Here is a 21,155-nt window from a genome sequence, read left to right as displayed (position 1 = left end):
AGTAGGCCCTTTCTAAAATTTTCACTTAGGGACCTCGGATTTCTAACTATACTGCTGATTAAGAAGTGTTGTCTCTACTTCTTTATTCATTCTATCATTTAATTATTATTCTCTGTTTAGTACTGTATTCCCACCCTCAAAGTCCCATGTCCAAATATTTGCCATTTTAGGAAATTTACCCAACTACAAACCCAAGGCCAAATGCCTATCATTTGTCTTTGAAAATTTTGTCCAAGTGATCTTTGCAATAAACCTAGCTTTCCTCCTATATACTAGAAGATCCATATTTGATTGCCACAGTGAATTATTCTTGTTGGTTACTATTATTGTAACATGAAATTTACAGCCCTATGCTTATTCATAAGTCTAAGTCTCTATGGGCTACGGTAAGATACTTACTATATGAGGTCTTTAAGCTGAAAGAAAAAAGTCTTCTTCAAGTAGTGCATAAAATAGGTAATGCTGATTTTCACTAATTCTTTTATCATTGTGATTATAAGAAGAAAATGAAAAAACCTGAATAGTTGTATCAGAAAAAATGTAGGGGAAAAACCATTATTGCAAATACTTACTTGTCAATTGGCCTATAACTGGTACACTTTCTTCAACTTCATCATAAGAAGTTATTGTCACGACATATTCTATCTCAGGTATAAGGTCTGACAATAAAGTTTCGGTAGTACTAGCAGAAAGGGTAAATTCTTTAGTAGGCCCATCTGAAAGAAAAAAAAAAGGTTAGAAGTAAAAACCCTAAATTCCAACATATGTATCCTAAACAAACTATATCCAGAGAATTAAAAGAAAAATAAAATCCCTTGTTAAATTCAAACAAAACCTGAAATTTATAATTTTCAGGCATACAAATATGACTTCTGTTTGCCCTTCAAAATTAAAACTTCTAATTACATAAAGATATTCAATATAGTTACTGACCTATAATCATATTCAACATTCAGAAACTTACATATTAACGTATTATAATATATTAAAGGTATAATTTGAAAAACACAGCTCTTCTTTGAGGAGGTGCAGAGAGAAGAGGAAAGAGAAATAGTGATGAGAGGCAGCATGGCATTATAGATAGGGAATTGGAACCAAGAAGAACTGAGTACAAATCCTTCCTTAGACCCTTACTATGTCATATCACCTCTCTGTGCCTCATCTAACAAATGAGGATTGTATGAGACTATCTCTCATTTCCCTTCCAGCTCTAAATTTATGATCCTAAGATTTCATTGCTCTAAGGAACTTGACATGAAGAAACTCCTTCTACAAATACAGATGAGCAAAATCTATGCAATTTACATTCTTAGAGAATTGCCTGAAGCATTGAGGAGCTACACAAATGATTTATCCAGGGTTGCATGACTAGTATGTGTGGGAAATGGGACTTGAACCCAGGTTTTCCTGACTCCGAGGCCAGATCTCCACTATACATAATCCTTCTTTTGTCGGTTTTATATATATATTCATGGTTATAAAATAACTTTTACATTAGATATCAAACCAAGTTGGAAAAAAACTTATTTCAAAACAGAGATGTAACAAAGGAAAATGGAATCCATGAGCCATATTCAAGCTTCAAAAGGTAAAATGCTTTTGTGAAAAGCAATTACATCTCTTCACCCCAAAGTGTAAATATGGAATCTATCCCTTATGTGTACTTGTTAGGTCTTTATAATTCACTTGGTGAACCTCCCTATAATAAAAAAGCATGAAAAGTTCCATTTTCAAAGTATTTCATTGCACCATATCAATTACTTTATTCCATGTTTTCTCTAAGGAACAGAAAAAACTGAGGTGTGGGACTGCAGTGCCAAGAGTCTACCTTCTAGGATCAGAATTTGGCAGCACACAGTGTCAAATGTTCCTAACATCCCTTGGAAACCAAAAGGTTCCCCCTTCCAATGGCAGCTATACTTTGGTATGAATGAACTGGGTAACTGCAACTATATTTTTGTGACTGGGCTATTGGCAGGGAAAGGGAAGTATGGGGCAGGGGGAGGGAGTGAGAGATGTGATAGAAAGAAAACAAAAGGATAGAAGAAAATATGCCACTTCCTTTCAAGTTCATAGAACTGATAAGAATAAGAAACACTTTCTAAATTCCCTCATAAAATGTTACTTTAACCCGTTAGTATTTTTAAGAACAAAAAAATATACAAACAATTTCTATGATAAATTCTTTTTGATCCCACCCTTTACCACACATGGCCAAGCCATCAACATTCCTACCAACCAGCCAATGTCAATGGAAGCAGATACTTTCCCAATTGCATCTTGGTCATAAAAGTTGAACAAGTAAGGATAATTCTCTGTACTTGAATGATATAATTGATCCTAAAAACAATTCTTTTAAAAAAATAACCAAGAAGGATAGCTTCTTTTTTTTCCAAAAAATCACAGTATAAAGTCTATAAAGATCATCATTTCAGTGCCTCCAGTCAGGACTACACCCAAATCAACTCAGAGAGACATATTGTTCCTCAATTTTTGTACATTAATATTCACTGTCATCATCTTGTAATAATGTTTCCTAGGTTCTGGAGGCACTGGGTATTATAATTCACATTTTTTCTTTATCTTAGCAAAACTTTAAGTTTTGCAAAACATTTTACATGTGTTCTCTCAATCTTCACAATAACCCTGTGAAGTAGGTGCTATTATTATCCCTATTTTACACATGAAGAAACTGAGGCAAGTTAAAGTATTTGCCCAAAGAACCACAGCTAAGTGTCTGAAGCAAGATTTAAACCCAACTCTTTCTGATTCCAAGTCCAGCTTCTATCCACTGTACCACCTAGCTGCCTCTAAATTTCAAGTTTCATTGCTTCAGCCTTTAAGTTGTTAAACGATTGGATAATAAATGAAGAAATTCAAGAAGTTTGAATATATATAAAAAGCAATTAAAGACTATTAGTGTTGCTCCAATATGACAGTCAGCATGCACACACACACACACACACACACACATCAGTTTTCAATAGGGCAAGCTTAAGATAATCTTTGTTTAAAAAAAATCTATAGGATCATTGAATGTTGGAACTCCAAATGCTGAATGAGAAATCAGGAGAGCTGGGTACTAGCTAGTTCTAGCTCTACCCTTCATTGCTTATGTAACCTTATCCAATTTACTTAGCTTTTCTGAGCCTTAGTTTCTAAATCTGGAGAAAAAAAAAATTGGTTGGATTAGGTGATCTCTAAAGTCTTTTCTTGCCCTGAAATTTCATGATCTACTATATGAAACTTACCAGTTGTAGGATCCACTGTTACTCTGTAACCCACTATGGGATCAACTGGTCTTGCCCATGACATATGAACTGTATTTTCATCTATAATTTTAAAATTCAAGTCTGAAGGTGGTTCAACTGGAAAAGAAATTGGGTATTAGTTACTTTTGAAGGCCAGAAAATTGAAATTTTAATGAAAATTGTGTTGAGCAAAGCTTACTAAGATTGTCTTTGCATAAATTTGTTTCCAACAAATATGAACATATCTTGTTGGAAAAGAATAAAATAAAAGCTGACGAAATATGACAAAACATCAAAGAGTATACATATCACAGAAGACAGCACAGAACATGTGTTTCTTGAGTTGCTAAATCATTCAAGAATGACCAGCAAGTTCAAGCATGATGAAAAACATAATTGGATACATGTACAATGAAATCACAGATAATAACCACATATGCAAACATTTCACGTAACAATTAAGGACTTTTGTTACATGCTGGGTGCAATTGGAACAAGCATGCCAAATCACAACCTGCTTACAATTCTAGAAGATAATTTAGAATGCTAACACAATACTCTCTTCCAAAGGGCATTAAAAAATTGATTATCTCTTAAAATTGCTTCTCTGCATTATTATGTTCTTATTGTTTGTGTTTCAAGAAAACTGAAACCATGGCAGAGATAACAGAATTAATTTTGCTATTATAGAAAAATCTTGGGAATTACCAAATATTTGTTTAGTAATGCTACATTTCATATGGAAATATGTATTTGAAATGTATAGGAATGCTCAATTATTTGCATAGTTTGTTATTCCAAAATAAAAGATTTCCAATTTTAGCATAATTTAAAATTATGTCAACATTATGATACAAACATTAATAACACAAATATTCTATCAGTTTACACCAGCTTTCAGTAGGATTTCCATGGTGTAAACTGATACTATTATTTCCACTTTGCAGCAGGTGTACCCCATACTAGATGTGGCATTTTAGCTTAAAATGCCAGTATGGACCTTTACAAAACATTGGTTAATCATGAAAAGACAACATCAATGTATATTTATGGACATTTATTTACAGAATTTAAAGAAAACAGTAAAGAAGCCATCAGTGATCTGAACAAATGATTGCAAATAAAAAAAACTTGTAGGAGTTGACAGGAATAACCAAAAAGTACAGAAAGAAAAAGTTTACATACACCATTTTGCAGCATCATGCACGTGTAAATGAAATGTTGACTTGTTTTTAGTGTCCTACAATGAACAAAAGCCTCCATGTACAATGGTCATTACACAAAGACGTTCCAGAAATATTTTATAATGATATTCTCTCTAAAATGTTCATGCCTCATCATGCAGTATATTTACTGACTCACTGTCAGTGCATGGTAAGTATATTAAATATGACTCTTTAAACATGTCCTCAAAGTCAAGTGGATTTCAGCCATACTCTCCTTAAATGATCTAGTCTGACTGAAAGCCTCACATTCTTTGTGAGTGAGTTTTTGTTTATCTTTTCCATGAAAGATGATAATCTTTTTAGATGTAGATAGAGGTCAATTGAAATATAGTAGTAGCTTTAAGACATGAGTCATATAATTTAACTGCTGTTAGGTTTTATGCAATATTAATAACATGGCTTAACGAAAATAGAACGAATTAAGCAGACACTTGCTTTAATGAACTCTCACTTCCAACTCCAGGATGATATGACTTTTTTTACAATTATTTTGAAACAGTAGTACTGGAATGAATGTTATTTTTCCTACTATCCATACACAGGCAGTGAGATTAGACTATTAATCTACATGCAAAGTTTAATAATTTCACATTCTATTTACTATAATGAAATTGCTAAAAAAAAAAATAGCTGGTCATCATTTAGTTCTATAAGCATGCAACGAGATGTTAATAGTACAGTATACACACATTAAGAATATCATTATAAAATATTTTTCCAATAGCAATGGCTCAGGACAAATTTAATGCAAAGGCAGACACAACTGGCCTGAGCATGCTTTGAAAAAAATCAGTACATGGAAAAACAGTACCACCAACCTTGGAAGAAAATTGACCTGATGCAGCAGAGACATTAGGGCAAAAGTGCTGAAGGGCAGCAGCCCAACTTGATATCCAAATGACCGGATTCCAGATCAACTTGAAAAAAAAATTACTGTAGGGAAAAGTCTTTAACATTTCAAAGGCTTTTAACGTGTTCATAAAAACTCAAATGTGGTAGTCCGCAATGAAAAGTCTGAGACAAGATGGATGGACATGGTGAATCCACTTTTCTGCCAAGAACTTTTTATTTGTTCTTAATCATCTAGAACGGACATTGATTAAATTTTGTTATCATCTTATGTTTCAGGTTTGAAAAATTGTAGTGTTGGCATGTGAGAATGACAAGTCAACTTGAGGAAGAGAAAAAGTTTAACATTATGAAACTCTATTGAGATACACACATAAGAAAATAACATTTCATCTTCTCTAAAAGAATAACAGAGATAGGAACTAGAACCTCTAGATATGGGAAATTCTAACAGTGTAGGTTGGCACTTTCTCTGCAATTTACAAGCTTAGAGTATTGCTTAGAACACTGAAAAGATTAAATGAATCAGTGTCACAGGCAGTAATTGAACTTAAGTCTTTTGGGCTCCAAGTTCCACTCTCTACTATAACTCTCACAAGAAGATTTTAAAAACAACAACCCTTGTCAATGCTATAGTTCCAAAAAATACTATCTAATCTGCAAGGTATCTTTAGTTCTCACCCTAAACTACTTCACATAAAAGATTCATAGCTATGAACTGAAAAAGGAGTAAAGGACTTTGACAGTAATTGAATATTCACTTACTGATTTTAATGACATGAATTAATGAAAATAAATTCTTAAATATCATTTTTAAAAACGACTAGGTTTTTCACTCACTGGTTAATTATTTTAGTACAGAACACATTCCGGCATAAGATTGAAGGGTGTGCTAACTACAAAATAATTATATATAGTAGTTGAAATTTCTTTTTTATAAATTCAGAGACCTTTGTACTCTATTACTACCCACAAATTAAGTAGCCCAATGACATAAAAACAATTTTGATTGTTGGTGACTTAGATGATTAGTAAGGAGTTGCCTAAGGCACATAACACTTAAGTGACTTGCTCAGGGTTACACAATTAGTAAATTGTATCAGAGGCAAGATTCAAAGTTATGCCTTCCTAACTTACAGTCTAAAATCATATCAACTAAGACATGCTGCTTTTGCTCAAAAAAATACTTTGTTCAAATAATAATTTTAGGAACCAATTTTTTTTACTTTTTTTTTTTTTTTTTTGCTTTTTGGAGGGCAATTGGGGATAAGTGACTCGCCCAAAGTCTCATGGCTAGTAAGTGTGTCAAGTGTCTGAGGCTGAACTTGAACTCAGGTCCTCCTGACTCCAGGACTGGTGCTCTATTCACTGCTCCACCTGGTCGCCCCAGAACCAATATTTTTTCATAGCCTTAGATATAATAGTTTTAAAATATCAAAACATAAATCCTTTCATTGTAGTTAAACTGATATCTATAGCAAAGGACTAATAAATTTAATTAATTGTGTCTGTTCCATAGTATATGGAAAGATAGTATATAAATATCTTCAATTCAGTCCTAAAATGCTGCTTCAGGAAATTCAAATATGAGTTTGCATTTGAATTTGCATTTCTCACATAAACAACTCAATCATAATAGAAATCAGATTGAAGGTCAATAACACTTGACCACTATTGCATTTGACTGAATAGCTGGCCAAGAGAAAAAGAATAAGTGTAAATATTTCTTCCATCTTGGCCACTACAAAGATCAAAGGAATCCAAAATCTATAGAAAAAGGAGATGTCCAAGGCACCAGTTGTGAACAAGATGCAGCAAAAGAGGAAAAGGAAAATTCCTAATTAGTGCTAGAAACATCATGGTTATATTTGTAAACTAAAAAGGGGTTGGAGGGCTGGGAAAAGTTGAAATATTGCTTTAATATTAGTATCGTATGAGAAATTCTTGTTTTCATTCATTTTTTCAGAAACTTGTTTTCATTTTCATGGCAACAAAGCTGAAAGAGGCATTATCTTAACAATGGAATGCTTTCCAATCCACTATTATGGACAAAGGGAATTTTTTTTTATTTGCATTTCAGCATGTTCCTGAAAATGCACAACATGTCTTGTAAGAATTATATTCAATAAATATTAACTTAATATGAGTCTTATTTTCCATTCAAAAGCCAATGAAATATTGAACTAAGAAATACATTTAGGCCAGGAATATAAGGCAGCAAGATAATTAGGCAAAAATTAAAAATTTCTGTCAACAAACCAATTACTTTGTCTATATGATACCAATCAGAATAACTTTTTTCACTTCATTGTTAAACTGACCTTATGTCAAATTCAATCTAGAAAACTATATTATGAGGCAAAAAGAACAATGAATTGTTGGACAGGAGACCTATGATCTAATCCTGGTTCTTCCAAGCATGGGCTTGAATGAATTTGGGCCAATTTCTTAACCTCTCTGAGTCTCTATTTTCTGACATGTAAAATGAAGATATCTCTGAGGTTCCTTCCAGCTCTGAATTTTGATATTTGAGACTAGGTAACCAAAGGCTTAAAGAAAATGCAAATTATTTTTGGTCTTCCTAAATAACTGATCATTAAACATGGAAATCAAGAACCTAATTTCATCCAAATATTTATTTGATGAATTAATCAATCAAGCATTTATTAAGTTTCAACTTTGTGCCAGACTTTATGCTAGGTTCTGGGGCTACCAAGACAAAAAGGAAATGTTGCATTCAAATGCAAAACTGTATTCAAATACTTTATGCTATATGGAGAAAGAAAGTGGGTGGAAGAGATAAAATAAGATTATTATAACGTGTATAGAAGTATTACAAAATTTATGCAAATTAAATTCAAGGTAATGGTGGACAGAGTGAGGAAGTACTAGCAGAAGGATATCAGGATAGGCACATGGAATAAGAGATGGCTTTGAGCTGAGCATTGAAGGAAAGGAGGAATTTCACAAAGCAAAGATGAGGTGAAACAAAAGTCCAGGCATGATTGAGAGTCTGTACAAAAGATGGTGACATCAGATGAAATGTCATATATGACAAACAATACAAAAAGTTGGTTTGGCTCAACTGTAGATTACACATAGGGAAATAATCTATAAAGCCAGAAAGGTAGTTTGGAGCCAGGTTGCAAATTAACTTTAAATGCCAAACAGAGAAGTATGTATTTGTTCTAAGCAGTAATAGGGACCTACTTAAGTTTGTTAATTCAGTCAGCCTTGTACTGTAGGATAGAAATGCCTTCTACTTTGTTCAGTAGTATATTAGAAGATATTGGCAAGAGTCACACAAAATGGTCAGTGATAGGTTGAGTTCTGCATTACTGGATGGAATATCTATATTGATGAGAACAAAGTCAATGAATTATCAAAGAATGTTATAAATCAGGCATATTAAAATAACATTTTTTTTACTTATAGCAATGTTAGTTCATCTCAACTTCTAGATCAATTTAATTCTCCTGGAGGCATCAATTAGCTAGGAAATAATATCCTTAGAAAAAACTGACTAATGATCTTTAAAATGCCTATCTAAAATAGTAAAACATATACTATAAACAGCAAAAGTCACACCATATGGTTCAAAGGAAGTATTGTTATAAGGGTAATATGGTAATGTCTATAAAGCAACTGGGATACAAGTGGTCCATTAAAATGAAAAGTAACAAATCACCCTAAATTTTCATCTCTTTGGAACACTAGAAGTCTAAAATGTATCCTAGAAGAAAATTGGAGGAAAGAAGAAACTACTATAGAAATGGGAAAATCAAGTGGACAAGAATAGATTAATTGTGGACACAACCTGATGATAAAGATCAGTGATGACAATGGAAAGAAAACATACTCATGATTAGATACAGATGGAATATAGATAGATGAAGAATGGATAGAAGCAAGTACAACTGATGTGATGAGAGGATGAGACTGACTATTGGTATTTTAGTCCCAAGATTGTGGTAACATAGTAGAAGGTAGGAGTAAATTTAAGTCTAAAAGTAAGTTAATCAATCAACAAACATTTATCAAGGGCTTATTCTGTGCCAGGCCCTCTGGTAAGATCTGATGATACAAAGAAAAAAGCAAAACAAAAACAAAAAAACCAGTACCTCCTTATGTAATACTAGTCTACATTGAGCTTATATTTTAATGAAAAGTGCCCAATGAACACCACATTAAGGACACCAATCCCTTTCACTGCTAAAAAAAAAAAAAAGTTCCAGGCTAAGCATCTTGGAGCATCCTATTACTTCTGAGCTATCATAATACATATGATACATACATAGTTCACATAACCATAGTACAACTATTTGTTGCTTTTGTTGTTGTTCAGTCATTTCTGATTCTTTGTGACCTAATTTGGGGTTTTCTCAGCAGAGAGAGTGGTTTGCTAATTCTTTTTTTTTTTTTAACAGATTTTTGCAGGTGAAGAAACTGAGACAAACAGGGTGAAGTGACTCACCCAGGGTCATAGAGCTAGTAAGTATCTGAGGCCAGTTTTGAATTTAGGAAGATGAGTCTTCATAACTCCAAGTCCAGAACTCTATCTACTTTTCCACCTACAACTATGCTATAGGAGGCCCCAAAAATGAAGAACGACTATGCCAACAACAAATTAATCCTGCCCAAAACACAAGATAGAAAAGATGCATCTGAGAGGCAATTACTAGAATGAAATACCGTCTCCCCCAAGGAAGAAAAGGCTATGGCAAACTATTGGAGACAATTCACATGAAGAGAATTTTGAATAAAATGAGTGGCAAGGAAAGTAGTTGTTTTCAGATGCTTTTTACAGGCCACCCATCATCTGATCCAATTCTGATTATGCTGTTCACATCATTCCCAATCTATTTTCCTAAAAATTCTCAAAAAATTTTTGGATACTCAAAAAATACTTGTAGCAATTCATTAGTTACTTCGTTGAATTATGTAAAGATATCTTAAGAGGCATTTCAAGAAATAATAAGTGTTAAATTCTTGACTACATGCTGCAAATATCTATAGTAATTTCCTTCTCTCTATTTGCTCATACTTATTTTCATCTATTCCTTACTTATTCTCTCTGTTGTCATGACAATTTCAACCAAAAACTGATTCAAAAAAGCTACAGTGCAAAATAGTTATCCATAGTTATCTGAATTCAGTAAAACATTCACAAAGTAGGATCTAATGGATTTCCTTAACTTTTCTGAGAACTTTTTAAAAGTTAAAGAAAATTAATTCATATAAAAGGTACTGGAAAATGCAAAACTGTCTCCATAACTGTTTTCTTTCATATGCAAGTCTTTGAAATGGGAAATTTAAAAGCCCCTAACTGACAACTATATGAACTGCATAACTGACATGGAGATGTAAAGTGACATAAGGAGCTTTACTTTGCCACAAACTCTAGCCTAAGAAAACTCCAACAGACCCTCCAATATTGCTCCACCATCTAACATACTGCAGTGTTCTCTACATTCACTCAATCTGGGGCCCTTTTGACTATGGAAATATCTACAGTTAAAGCTAAAAACATAGATTTATCTTAGAGGTATGTAACAAGTCATCTGGTCCAACTCTCATTTTACAGATGAAGAAACTGAGACCCAGATAGGGGACTTCTTGCTCAAAGGTCCATAGGTAGTAAATGGAATAGTGGCCATTTGGTCTTAGATCAGGTGACTGATGTGAATTCATTATGCTCTTCCCTACATTTTCAGGATGCTTTGGGAGTTAGAGAACCATAAATTACTCAAATATCATCTGGCTCTGCACTATGCAGAAATCTTTCTAAACAGTACTTAACTAATTTGCAAAGGTATTGCTAGCCCTTGCAATTGACTACTATAAAACTATGCCACGTGCTGTTAGTTGGCATCCCTTCTGTTCATTTAGCCTAAGAATGTAATATATATATATATATAGAAAAAACAATAAACTTTCATTTAGTACCTTCTAGGACAACTTTATTAACCCCTCTTTCCTGTTACACTTTCAAGAAACAAGATTAGAAAAGTTTTTCTCCCTAATTCATCTAATAGCTCCCTATAGACACAACTATAACATCAAACAAATGTATATTCCTTATGTTGTATCCACCATTTTCCTTGCATCACCTAGGTGGCCTACACATAAAACTTGATATAGACTCAATAGAGCTGAAAGAGACCTTAGGGATCACCAATTCCCCTCATTTTACAGATCTAGTGAAATTTCAGTTTTACAATGAAGGGACCACAAGGTATTGGGGAAGAGGAGGTTAGATTGGACAAACAACCAAACAGATTTCATTTTTCTCTGAGTTAGTTGATTATTATGCAGCTTTGTTTGCTTGTGTAAGCATTCATTTTGCAGGTCGAGGCACAAAATCAATGAAAACCAAATAAAATATAGATGATCCCTTAAGGTACCTTTTCTGTCTAACATTCTAATATTCTAGTTCTTCTGGTAAATTCACTAAAGGAGAGATTTTCACATGACAAAGACATCTTAATGAGTTCTTCAGGCAGAAGTTACCCACCTCAGGCTTATTTTGTGAAATCCAATCAAAGACTGGAATTTGTTCTTCAAGGCTGACCATCAAGTCCCCTTCCAAGAGTTTGGGGAGAATGGGGAACCTCACTGAGTAAATTCCATAATCAAGACCTGTGTTTTAAGGATACTAGTGATTTCTCTCCCTCTTCTCATCCACTTCTCTTTCCCCCTACCCCCGGCAAAAAAAAAATGGCTCCCAGGGATAGATTTAGACACAATGTACAGGCAACTGAAGTAAAAATCTGGAGGCCGAGAGGGAAACTTTGCTTTCCTGGAGGGCAGGAACAGAAAAGCTGCTTTTCAGAGAGCCAGTATCTAGTGTTTCAATCAAATCAATAGGACTGATACCCTCTCCTTTCTGTTCAAATCAAAAGGGCTTGCGTTTCTCACTGAAGAAATGAAGAGGGACGGTACACTAGACTCCTTCATCTCCACTTGGTCCCGCACTAACACTAGATCCATCCGCTCAGCCAGAGACTGCTGGAGGCGGAAACTGACGCGCACTTCAGTGTGCTCTGTGAGGAGCCGCGCACCGCCTTGGCTAGACAGAGGCTGGGTTATCCCGAAGCGCCCAAGGCTCCTCCCCGAGGCTGACCCACGTGCTTCAGAGCCGGGGAAGCCCCCGGGCACCGCAGCTGAAGAACTCCCCTGCGGGGCTGGCTTTGGAAGACAGTAGCGAGAGCCCCGAGCTTGGCACTCCCATCCCCTCCACCCCCAATCTCCCCTGTGGCCTTTGCATCCGTGACTCACTCTCCAGGCCTGGCCAGCCGAGGCATTCAACTCTCAGCAAAACACACAGACGCATGGAGCCAGGCTCTGTTGGAGTACTTTATTGTGTAATGTGACTGAGTTCGCAGCACTCAGCCAGGTAATTAACAGCCGCGCGAGAGCGGGTGCCAGCGCTCTGGGGCGCCTGATTATTAATCGGCGGCTTCGTGTTTGCACAGGCGCCTTCTCCTTGAGAGGTAGCTGTAAAGTCAGGCAGAGGAGCCAGGGGAAGGATAGCAGCTTCAGTTGGGCTCCAGCGCAATGGGTCCATTCCTTCCGAGGAGGCTGCAGTGGAAAGGTGGTGTGGACAGCACACCAAAGACACACGAACGAGCGAGAAACCCACAAACGAGAGTGTAGAGTTAAACGAGCAAGACAAAAGAGCTGACCGGTCCTGAGCAGCAGGAAAATAAACAAACCTTAAGAAAAGAGAGGCGTTTCTCTTAGGGACAGAAATCACGATAGAAAGAGCCAACACACCGAAAACGGAGAGCAAGCAAATAAGACAAGTACTGGATCGATTCTTTTTTTTTTCCCTTTCTCAAATTCTGAATCAACCTTTCAAGGGAAAAGCCGACGAGCAACAAAGGGGATCATTACCTTCCGCCTCTATCGAAGATAAGAGGAGGGCTGCACATACAGCAGCGAAAGCTGAATGGAGCCGGATCTTCATGGTGGCCTTCTCCAATCACAACCACATGAATGGATCTGCGTTGAAGAAAGTGCAAAGAGAAGTGTCAGGACTAATCCATAGTCTGGGGAGCTCCCCAGATCCCTGGGTTTGCTCCAGCGCTGAGCACCTCTGCCCACCTCCCTTTCCCCACCTCTCTCCCCCCTACCTCTTCCCTGGGGCCAGGTTAAAACTGCCAGACTTGGAAGTCCATTTAACACAAAAACACATCTATCTACATGCATGAATCTAGCACTGTGGTCTAGCCCAGCAAATAAAGAATGCACTCATTGTGACCTAAGTAGTGGAAATCGAGTTCATCAGCAAGCGGTTAATCTTGGTACTGAGGGATAATTCAAGTTAAAGCCCGTCCTTTTTTCCTGAAGATTCATCCTACTTACTAGCCCCGGGTTAAAAACTTGGAAAACTGTACATGACTTCATCCTGCAGTGTGATGGCTAATTCAGAGGTCATTTTATCCCTCTGTCAACTAAATGTATCTTCCAGCTGGGGATTCTATTCGGCTTCTATTTCCTAGTTTCTTAACTCCTTATTTAACTATATTTTAGTGGTCTCAGGATAGCTTGGAAAATTTAATTTAAAAAAAATCTATTCGCCCCCCTTTTTTGTAATGCTTGCAAATATGTGGCTCTTTAAGGCCTGAAATAGATTATAAAGAAGTATGTAAGGCAAAGCCTGAAACTTGACACATCCCTCCAGCAGTGTTGTTTTCACATCTGATCATTCGTTTATACAAGCTGAGAGGAAAATAGCTCTAAAAAGAAGACAAGGCCACGCAATTGAAAAGGCAGAGATCTTCTTGCCTGTTCTCCAAAGATCTTTTTTTTCCAAAAAAAAAAAAAATCTGTAGTTATAGTTATCAACAACTGGTTAGATTTAACTCTTCATTTATAGTGAATGGAGCCTAACTAGCTATGGTCAAAGAGAAAGAATATCTATTCTAATTTGCCCTATCTTGTGAAGAAAGCTATGCTGATTTTTAAAAGAGATACAATGAAATCTACTGCAAATAAAAATTCCCAGGTTATTTATTGGATTGGGAAAGTTCCAGGAGAAAAAACATAAAGAGACCATACAGTATATAAATTATTGAAGGACCTAAAAAACAATCCACATAGAAAACTCAAGGGAACTGCTCCTGCCCAGGAAATACCCCAAGGTATTCCCCCCCCTTGATTGTTTTCCTGAGGGGCTGTCATTTTAGGGAACACTAGTTTGGAATCCAGAAAGGGAGCCAAAAATCAAAGCTCTCTTTAACTAAGAAAATAAGTTGACAAAATCGAACAATATATTTTCAAATTATTGACACTTCCCATAAGAATGGTTTCCTCCTTTTGTGCATTTCTGTGTGTGTGTATGTGTGTTGGTTTGTTGTGACAGATGGAGGTGGGAGAGTATCCTCCTCCCTTGATATAAAGTGTTTTAAATACCTGACAAATAGACATACCAAATTCCCAGGGGCTCCTTTTTTGAGTCAATAAAGTAATAAAATGTTTATCTTACTTAGTGACACTCTTGTTTCTTCTCTGCCTCAGTATGTGAAAACCACAAAACACAAACTTAGTCTTTCCTTCTCTCCTTTCCCCTCCCCATCATGTGGCTTTTAATTGTTATAATGCTCTTTAACTCGCTTGGTTTCTGGGCTCTGAGCAAAACAACAATGTGTAAGTGGGACTCCTAAAACCATTATGCAGTTTGTAAAGTCTAAGACTTTTGGAAACTTTGAAAAGGTGATCACCGAATCTTTTCCCTTGGCTTAGCTTGCCCCCTATCGGTCATTTTCTTCGAGGCACTACGAATCATACTGCCTTGGGATATCTGAAGGAGCGCCTCACAGATAGATAGTCTATAGTCACTGCCTTCTTGGCATTCCGTATACGTCTTTCCAAAAATAAAAACTTTTTTTTCATTTGAGACAAAACATTTATTTGGCTGCCTAGCAACCCTTCATTCAGCATTTTTTAAATAAAGTGTCTCGAGTGGTCTACGCGGGATGGTCAATGTCTCAGTTTTGTTTTCATGAATGAAAATGAATAGGATTGGAGTCTGTTGGGGGCGGAAGGAGAGGGGGAGGGGGGAAGTAGAGGGAGGGAGAGGATCCTTTCCCCTCTTCCTTGTCCCACCCCCCACCCCCAATCAGGGAGCAAATTCTTTAACTCTGGCGTCAACTGGAACAACATCCAACTCCCTCAAAGGAGGAGGTTCCCTCCAGCACATATACACAGCCTCACCTGCCCTTTTCTCCAGCAGAGCCCAACTAGGAGCCTAGGGGAAGGGCTGACTCCCAGAAAGATCTTATCTCCCTTTTCTTTCTGCCATCTGTAAGGTCTGTTTCATCTATACTCCGAACAGCTGGCAGAAAGGCTGAAGTGGAAGTCTCTATAAAAGGGTTTCCACAGAACTGTGAGGTCCATTCCTAAGAAAAAGCCAAGGAGGTACCAACGGCACATACCTTTCACAATTTTCTCCAAAGGAACAGGCATAAGAAAACTAGGGAAAATTCTTTCCTCCAGACAAAAGTGGAAAACATTTCCCTCTCCTGCTGAATGCCTATGGTAGTACTGAGTCTACAATCTTTCTTTGGAAAAGCAGGTGGGGTTCACTCCTTTAGTGAACTTCACACCATTTCTTGAACGGCGGCTGATGAACAGCAGATAATAGAGCCGCACTTCCCAAGAATCTCTTTTTCGTGAAAGTTTTCTCTCTACCACTGCGTTTTTCAGCCACACACAGGAATTCTCAGGACCAGTTTTATAGCCTGGTGATAAAACTTTCAGGCTGTTACAAATGACTCGGAGGCATACTATGAATCTAAATCAGTTAGGTTTCAGACCACTCACCATTCTTAATTACTCTCGAAAATGCTCCCCTCTGGCTGGATCTTTTTTTTTTTATTATTATTTAAAATAGGGGAGATAGTGAGTTCCCTCAATCAAGCACACACACACACACACACACACACACACACACACGACCAGAGATCAGATCTTGCTAAACCAATCTATTATCCTTTTCCTCCAAAATAAAATGAAGTAAGATTTCTATTCAATCATATCGGAATAGAACCCCACAAATTCCACAGTCTCACACCTCAAAATTCAAAGGGGTGCGCACCCTGTGACCATTTATTTCACTGGGGGGAATTGCGCCGGGAGTGGGAGTCGCGAAGGGGAGAAGAAAGTGGGGCTGATGGGCAGAGGGGTGAGAGGAGTGAAGACAGTCTGACAGACCTGTGCTGGCGGCAGCCAAGAGCCGCAGGGTCTTCTACGCGGATGCGCCGGAGGTTCTCTAGCTGGTGAGGGCTCTGTGGATGCCCCTGGTGCTTGGATGTGGGGAGAGCAGGCAGAAGCAAGAGGCTGAGCTCCGGTGGCACCTGGTGGTGGAGCAACTCTCCGCAGATTCAGCAGCAGTAGCGGCGACTGCGGAGCAGAAGGGAGGAGGCGGAGGAGTGTGAGGAGGAGGAGGAGGAGCGGCAGCCGCAGCTGGGAGGAGAAGAGAAGGCTGCCCCGCGGTTTCTGGAGCTTCCAGTACGAGGGTCCGTCTGGGACGGCTTGCCGGCTCCAAGTGGGAAGAACCTCTCCCTGGTCTGCTACTTAATAGAGGGCTGTTCCCAGCTCTCAGTTTACTCGGTTACGAAACGCCTGAGAAGGTGGACGGCTGCCACGGGCTGATATATGCTCCTCCAGCAGTGAAGGAGGTCTCCTTTTGGAAACTTGCGCATACTTTTCGACATTCCTTCGGCATGAGGTGGCGATCGCCGTAGTAGCAGTGCCCCGGCTGAGGGGAGGAGAGGGGGGAGGAGGAAAAGGGGGACAGCAGCCGCCCGGCAGGCCTGCCAAGGGGAGCTGTACAATTCCTCCGCTTCCAGGGCCAGACTGGGGAGCGGTGAGATCAGGTTTCCCTGGCCAAGCGATTTTCTTTTATTTATTTTTTCAAAATCAAGAACAATGGAAAAACTCAATCAAACCCCATTTTCAAAACAGCAAGGATGAGATTCACCAAAAGACTCTAGAGTGTGTAGGACCTCTCTTCACTTACATCCCCCCGCCCTTTTGTCCTACCCTCTCTTCCTCCTCTATCCCTCCCCCCGTCCTGGGTGCACTTTAAGTCAATTTATAAGGTTTCCATTAACTAACTGTCTGTGCACGCAGAGTGCCTTGTGTCTCTTTTTCAATCTCTCAAAGGCAACTGGAAACCCTTCTCTCTGCCACTGGGCGCACAAGGTTCAGAGCCTAGATGGCTTTCCCAGTCTTCTTTTGCCCCCTCACACATGTTCACATTGGGTTCTGTACCAGGAAATATAAGTTGTAGAAAAAGAGAAACTGGAAGTTAGGGGGATCTTGAGCAGGAGAATCTGCTGAGTAGGGGCCACCTGAGGGATACTAAGCTGTACAATTGCAAATACAAACCCAGGAGGACCCCAAGAGCACAGAAGTCAAGTCTGAGTCTACATTTGAGATACATTTATGAATATGTTAGGACTATATACTCATCTCCGGGCAGGAAACGGGACCCTACTTTTCAGCACCTGTTCCAAGCCTTCATTGGTTACCCTTCCATCACAATCGCATTTCTGGATGCCACGCGGTTTTTGGAATGCGCAGTCCACCGTGACTGTAGACAGCACTTAATTTCGTGTTAATTTCTCTATCCCCAAGTTGTCTTGGATCTGAGAGAGGGCTCCAGTAGAAGATTTAGCTTTGTCAAGTTTTCTCTAGACATACTGAAAGAACTGTTTTAGAGTCAGAACGTTCAGGGTGAGAATGACAAGAACTTAGAATCACACACACACGCACACGCACGCAGGCACGCACAGCCCATATGGAGGGGAGAAAAAAAAAGAGAGAAAAAGAAAAGAGAAAAAAATGTGAATCTCCACCTCTGCACATTCCTGGGGCACCCACAGCCCATACAAAGTTGAGCCCTAGATCCTCATACAAAGAGCCCCCCACGCACACATTGCACCGCACCTCCCCCTCGACCTACACAAACCCCATTACTGTCACAAAACAAGTACTATGTCGTTCTTCTACAACCTGATGCATACCAAAAGAGAGCTCCCATCTTCACGAAAACCTTTTCACACTTACCAATACTTTAATCCAAGGTTGTATTGCTGCATTATCACACACACACACACACACACACACACACACACATCACTTCTTCAACCCAACCCTTGGAGGCTACGTTTTCTGATGAACCCCTTTTCCCCCCTCTCTATAGAGGTTCACTATCAATGACTGGTTATTCCAAGCACGCAAGTGCGCGTGATAGCGCCAGAACACAAGCTCTCTCCCGCAGCCTGAGTGAGCCGCCTCTCGACGCCCCCGCACTCAGTAGAGCTCTTCTGGTTGCAGCCAGGAGACGTCCTGGCTCACACCTCTGTTCCCTAACCGCTGCCTGGAAAGCAAGAGGAAGCCCCTCTGGGCACTGACACCACCTGTCTAGAAAGGGAAAACTGCTGCCAGAAAGGAGCACACAGGCATTATGTTTCACAGCTTTGTCCTTGGTTTGCCGGGGTGGGGTGGGGTAGGGTGGGGAGATAGAGCTTCGGCCGCTTTTCATTTTTCGTTTTTTGTTGGGTTTTTTTTTCTTCTACAATTTGGCTGAAGACAAGAAGTTCACACATCTGTCTCTGGAGCCACACCCGCGGCAAGCCCGGGGAGCCATCACCCTCAGTAGTGAGCTAAGGGAAGCAAGGGAATGCACCAAGCAACTCTCCAGAGGAGAAATACTAAGTCGCTTCTGGTGTCTGCAATTTTTCACTGGCGAAAGACAGTGCAAAGGACATGTCCCAGAAATGCATTCTTTTCGTCATCTGCCTGCTAACGGCCAAGACAAGCACTGAAGGCACACACAAATGCATCCAAGCTTAAGGGAATCATGTCAGAGGCCATCAGCAGAAATCCAAGGTCACTCACTACCTTTGAAAAGCTTTGCTCTTCCTAAGCATTGTTGTTTCCACAGAGATACCTACTTAAAACTAGGCATTAATGCCAAAAACAAAATATCCAGGGTTGTCCAGGGTTTTCTTGTAAAACTAGCACTTGACCCGTTTCCAAGGGCATACACACATATACGTTTATACATACATATATACAGATCCAAGTTAATCAGATTAGTGAATTCCCATTCATAGAAATGAGCATACTTAAATTCTAATTTATCCTTGGGACATTCCAATGGGGTCTCGGAAAGCACAATGTCTGATTGCCTTCCATTTCCGTAAACCTTCGTAGACACTCGCATGGTTCAACACAAATATATGTCCCTGTAAAACATGAGGTACACTGACAGAAACAGCAGCAATCATACTACTTGGAGTGGACCCACTCCTCCATCATTCGGCTACTTAAGTATGTTTCATTGCATTTAAGTTTTAAACCCTTATCAATCACTTCGATTTCTGTAACAGGAAATGGTATTTCATGCTCTTGTTTGGATAGTAGGGAAAAGAGAGGAGAGAAAGAAGGGGGTGGGGAGAGGTTGGTGGGGAGAGGAAGAGCTGTCTAGAGTCCTAGCTAACATCAGACGACTGGATTTCTTGGACAGTAATTGTTTTTTCAAATCCCGGAGCTTCTTCCTCTCTCCTGTAGCAGAGCGGCTCTCAAAGGAGCCTGTGAGCAAGCCATTCACTGTCCGACAGCACAACCTAGCGGTCAACGCAAACCAAAAAAGAGGGGAATTCCTCACGTGGGGAGTTCACTCCCACTAAAAGGAGGGGTTAGAGAACTAGGAAAGGTGGGGAGGGGGGGGGTGTTGCCATTTTGACAAATAGCTGGGTGGGTTTGAAAAAAAAAATCGTTCACCATCCCCCGGATTCGCCTAACTAGCAAAGGGAGCAGGATGTAAATGGCAGCCGACGAAAAGGGCCACAAACTTTTTTTCCCCCATCTGTCGACTCTGACACCCGGCGTACTTGGGCGTACTTGGGCGTACTTGGGCGTACTTGGGCGTACTTGGGCGTACTTGGGCGTACTTGGGCGTACTTGGGCGTACTTGCCCGGAGTTCTGCACTGCCGCGCTGGATTTCTTTTTGATGAAGAAAAGGAGAGACTGTGGCTTCTGGAGTTGCCCATCCGGCTGTTTGGCTCTCCTTATCCCAGTTTCCTAACTGGCGTCTCAACTTGTGACTGGTAGCTAAATTCGTCGCCTCCACGAACCTAAAGCAGGTTCAAAAAGGCAGCTTGCACTATGTGTGCTTACTTGTTTGTTTCTGAGGGGCACCTGAACAGAGCGTTCCAGCTTTTATTTCACAGCTGGCTGCAATAATGAAGTAAGGTCTCCCCAAGATTTTCCGCCTGCTGACAGCTTGTGAGGCACTGGGGCTGCACCCCTCGATTCTTTAGTTCCACAGATACTGAACCATCTATTCCTTGAGCTAGTCTGTTCACAAGATCCTTGCGCCACCCAAGCAACTTTGTCCTTCCCTCACAGACTCCAGGTGGATTTGTCAAACCCGCTAATGCTCGCCGTGCCCGGAGCCCATCCCGGTCTTTAGTTTGCCTTTTGGGGGAGCCGGGCACTTGCTTTCTTGCGTGAAGGTCATGAGGAAGAACACAGGATACCAGCCAACAGTCTGGCTGAACCCCTTCCTGACCCTCTTTCTGGGTCGGGGAACCCAGGAAGCCACGGAAATCTTTTGTTATTTAATTTGCAGAACTGCGGAGACGTTGCACTGATTATTTTTTAGCCTCTGGGACAGTGCCAGATGAAGTACAAATTATTTAGCCGTGGCACAAAGCCCTCCATAACCTGGCCTGGCCTGAGGCTGGGGAGAGAGAGGGAGAGAGAGGGAGAGAGAGGGAGAGAGGGAGAGAGGGAGAGAGAGAGAGAGAG

The 21,155-nt window shown here is 39.5% G+C and overlaps 1 protein-coding gene across 4 annotated transcripts in view; it reads right to left on the bottom strand.

The window, feature by feature from the left end:
* The window catches only part of COL12A1 (collagen type XII alpha 1 chain), a 145,590-nt gene extending 132,254 nt beyond the window's left edge, over positions 1-13,336 (bottom strand). For 2 of the 4 annotated variants that reach the window (XM_069067009.1, XM_069067011.1), the window contains exons 1-3: positions 13,223-13,333; positions 3,252-3,368; positions 573-716 (exon numbers count right to left, since the gene is read on the bottom strand). In XM_069067009.1, coding sequence (XP_068923110.1) covers positions 573-716; positions 3,252-3,368; positions 13,223-13,295 — 334 coding nt within the window. In that variant the 5' untranslated portion in view covers positions 13,296-13,333. Of the gene's footprint in view, positions 1-572; positions 717-3,251; positions 3,369-5,295; positions 6,424-13,222 lie in introns of those variants that run through there. The other 2 variants (XM_069067010.1, XM_069067012.1) reach the window with 2 other exon arrangements.
* Between the last annotated feature and the right edge of the window lie 7,819 nt (positions 13,337-21,155).

Source organism: Petaurus breviceps, unplaced genomic scaffold (genome assembly GCF_028583685.1).
Source record: "Petaurus breviceps papuanus isolate PSGF00001 unplaced genomic scaffold, PetGlider_PUasm1.0 90734, whole genome shotgun sequence".
In the NCBI taxonomy this organism is placed as follows: Eukaryota; Metazoa; Chordata; class Mammalia; order Diprotodontia; family Petauridae; genus Petaurus; species Petaurus breviceps.
Note: the sequence above shows the minus strand (reverse complement) of the source record. Positions and strands in the feature narration are given on the sequence as shown.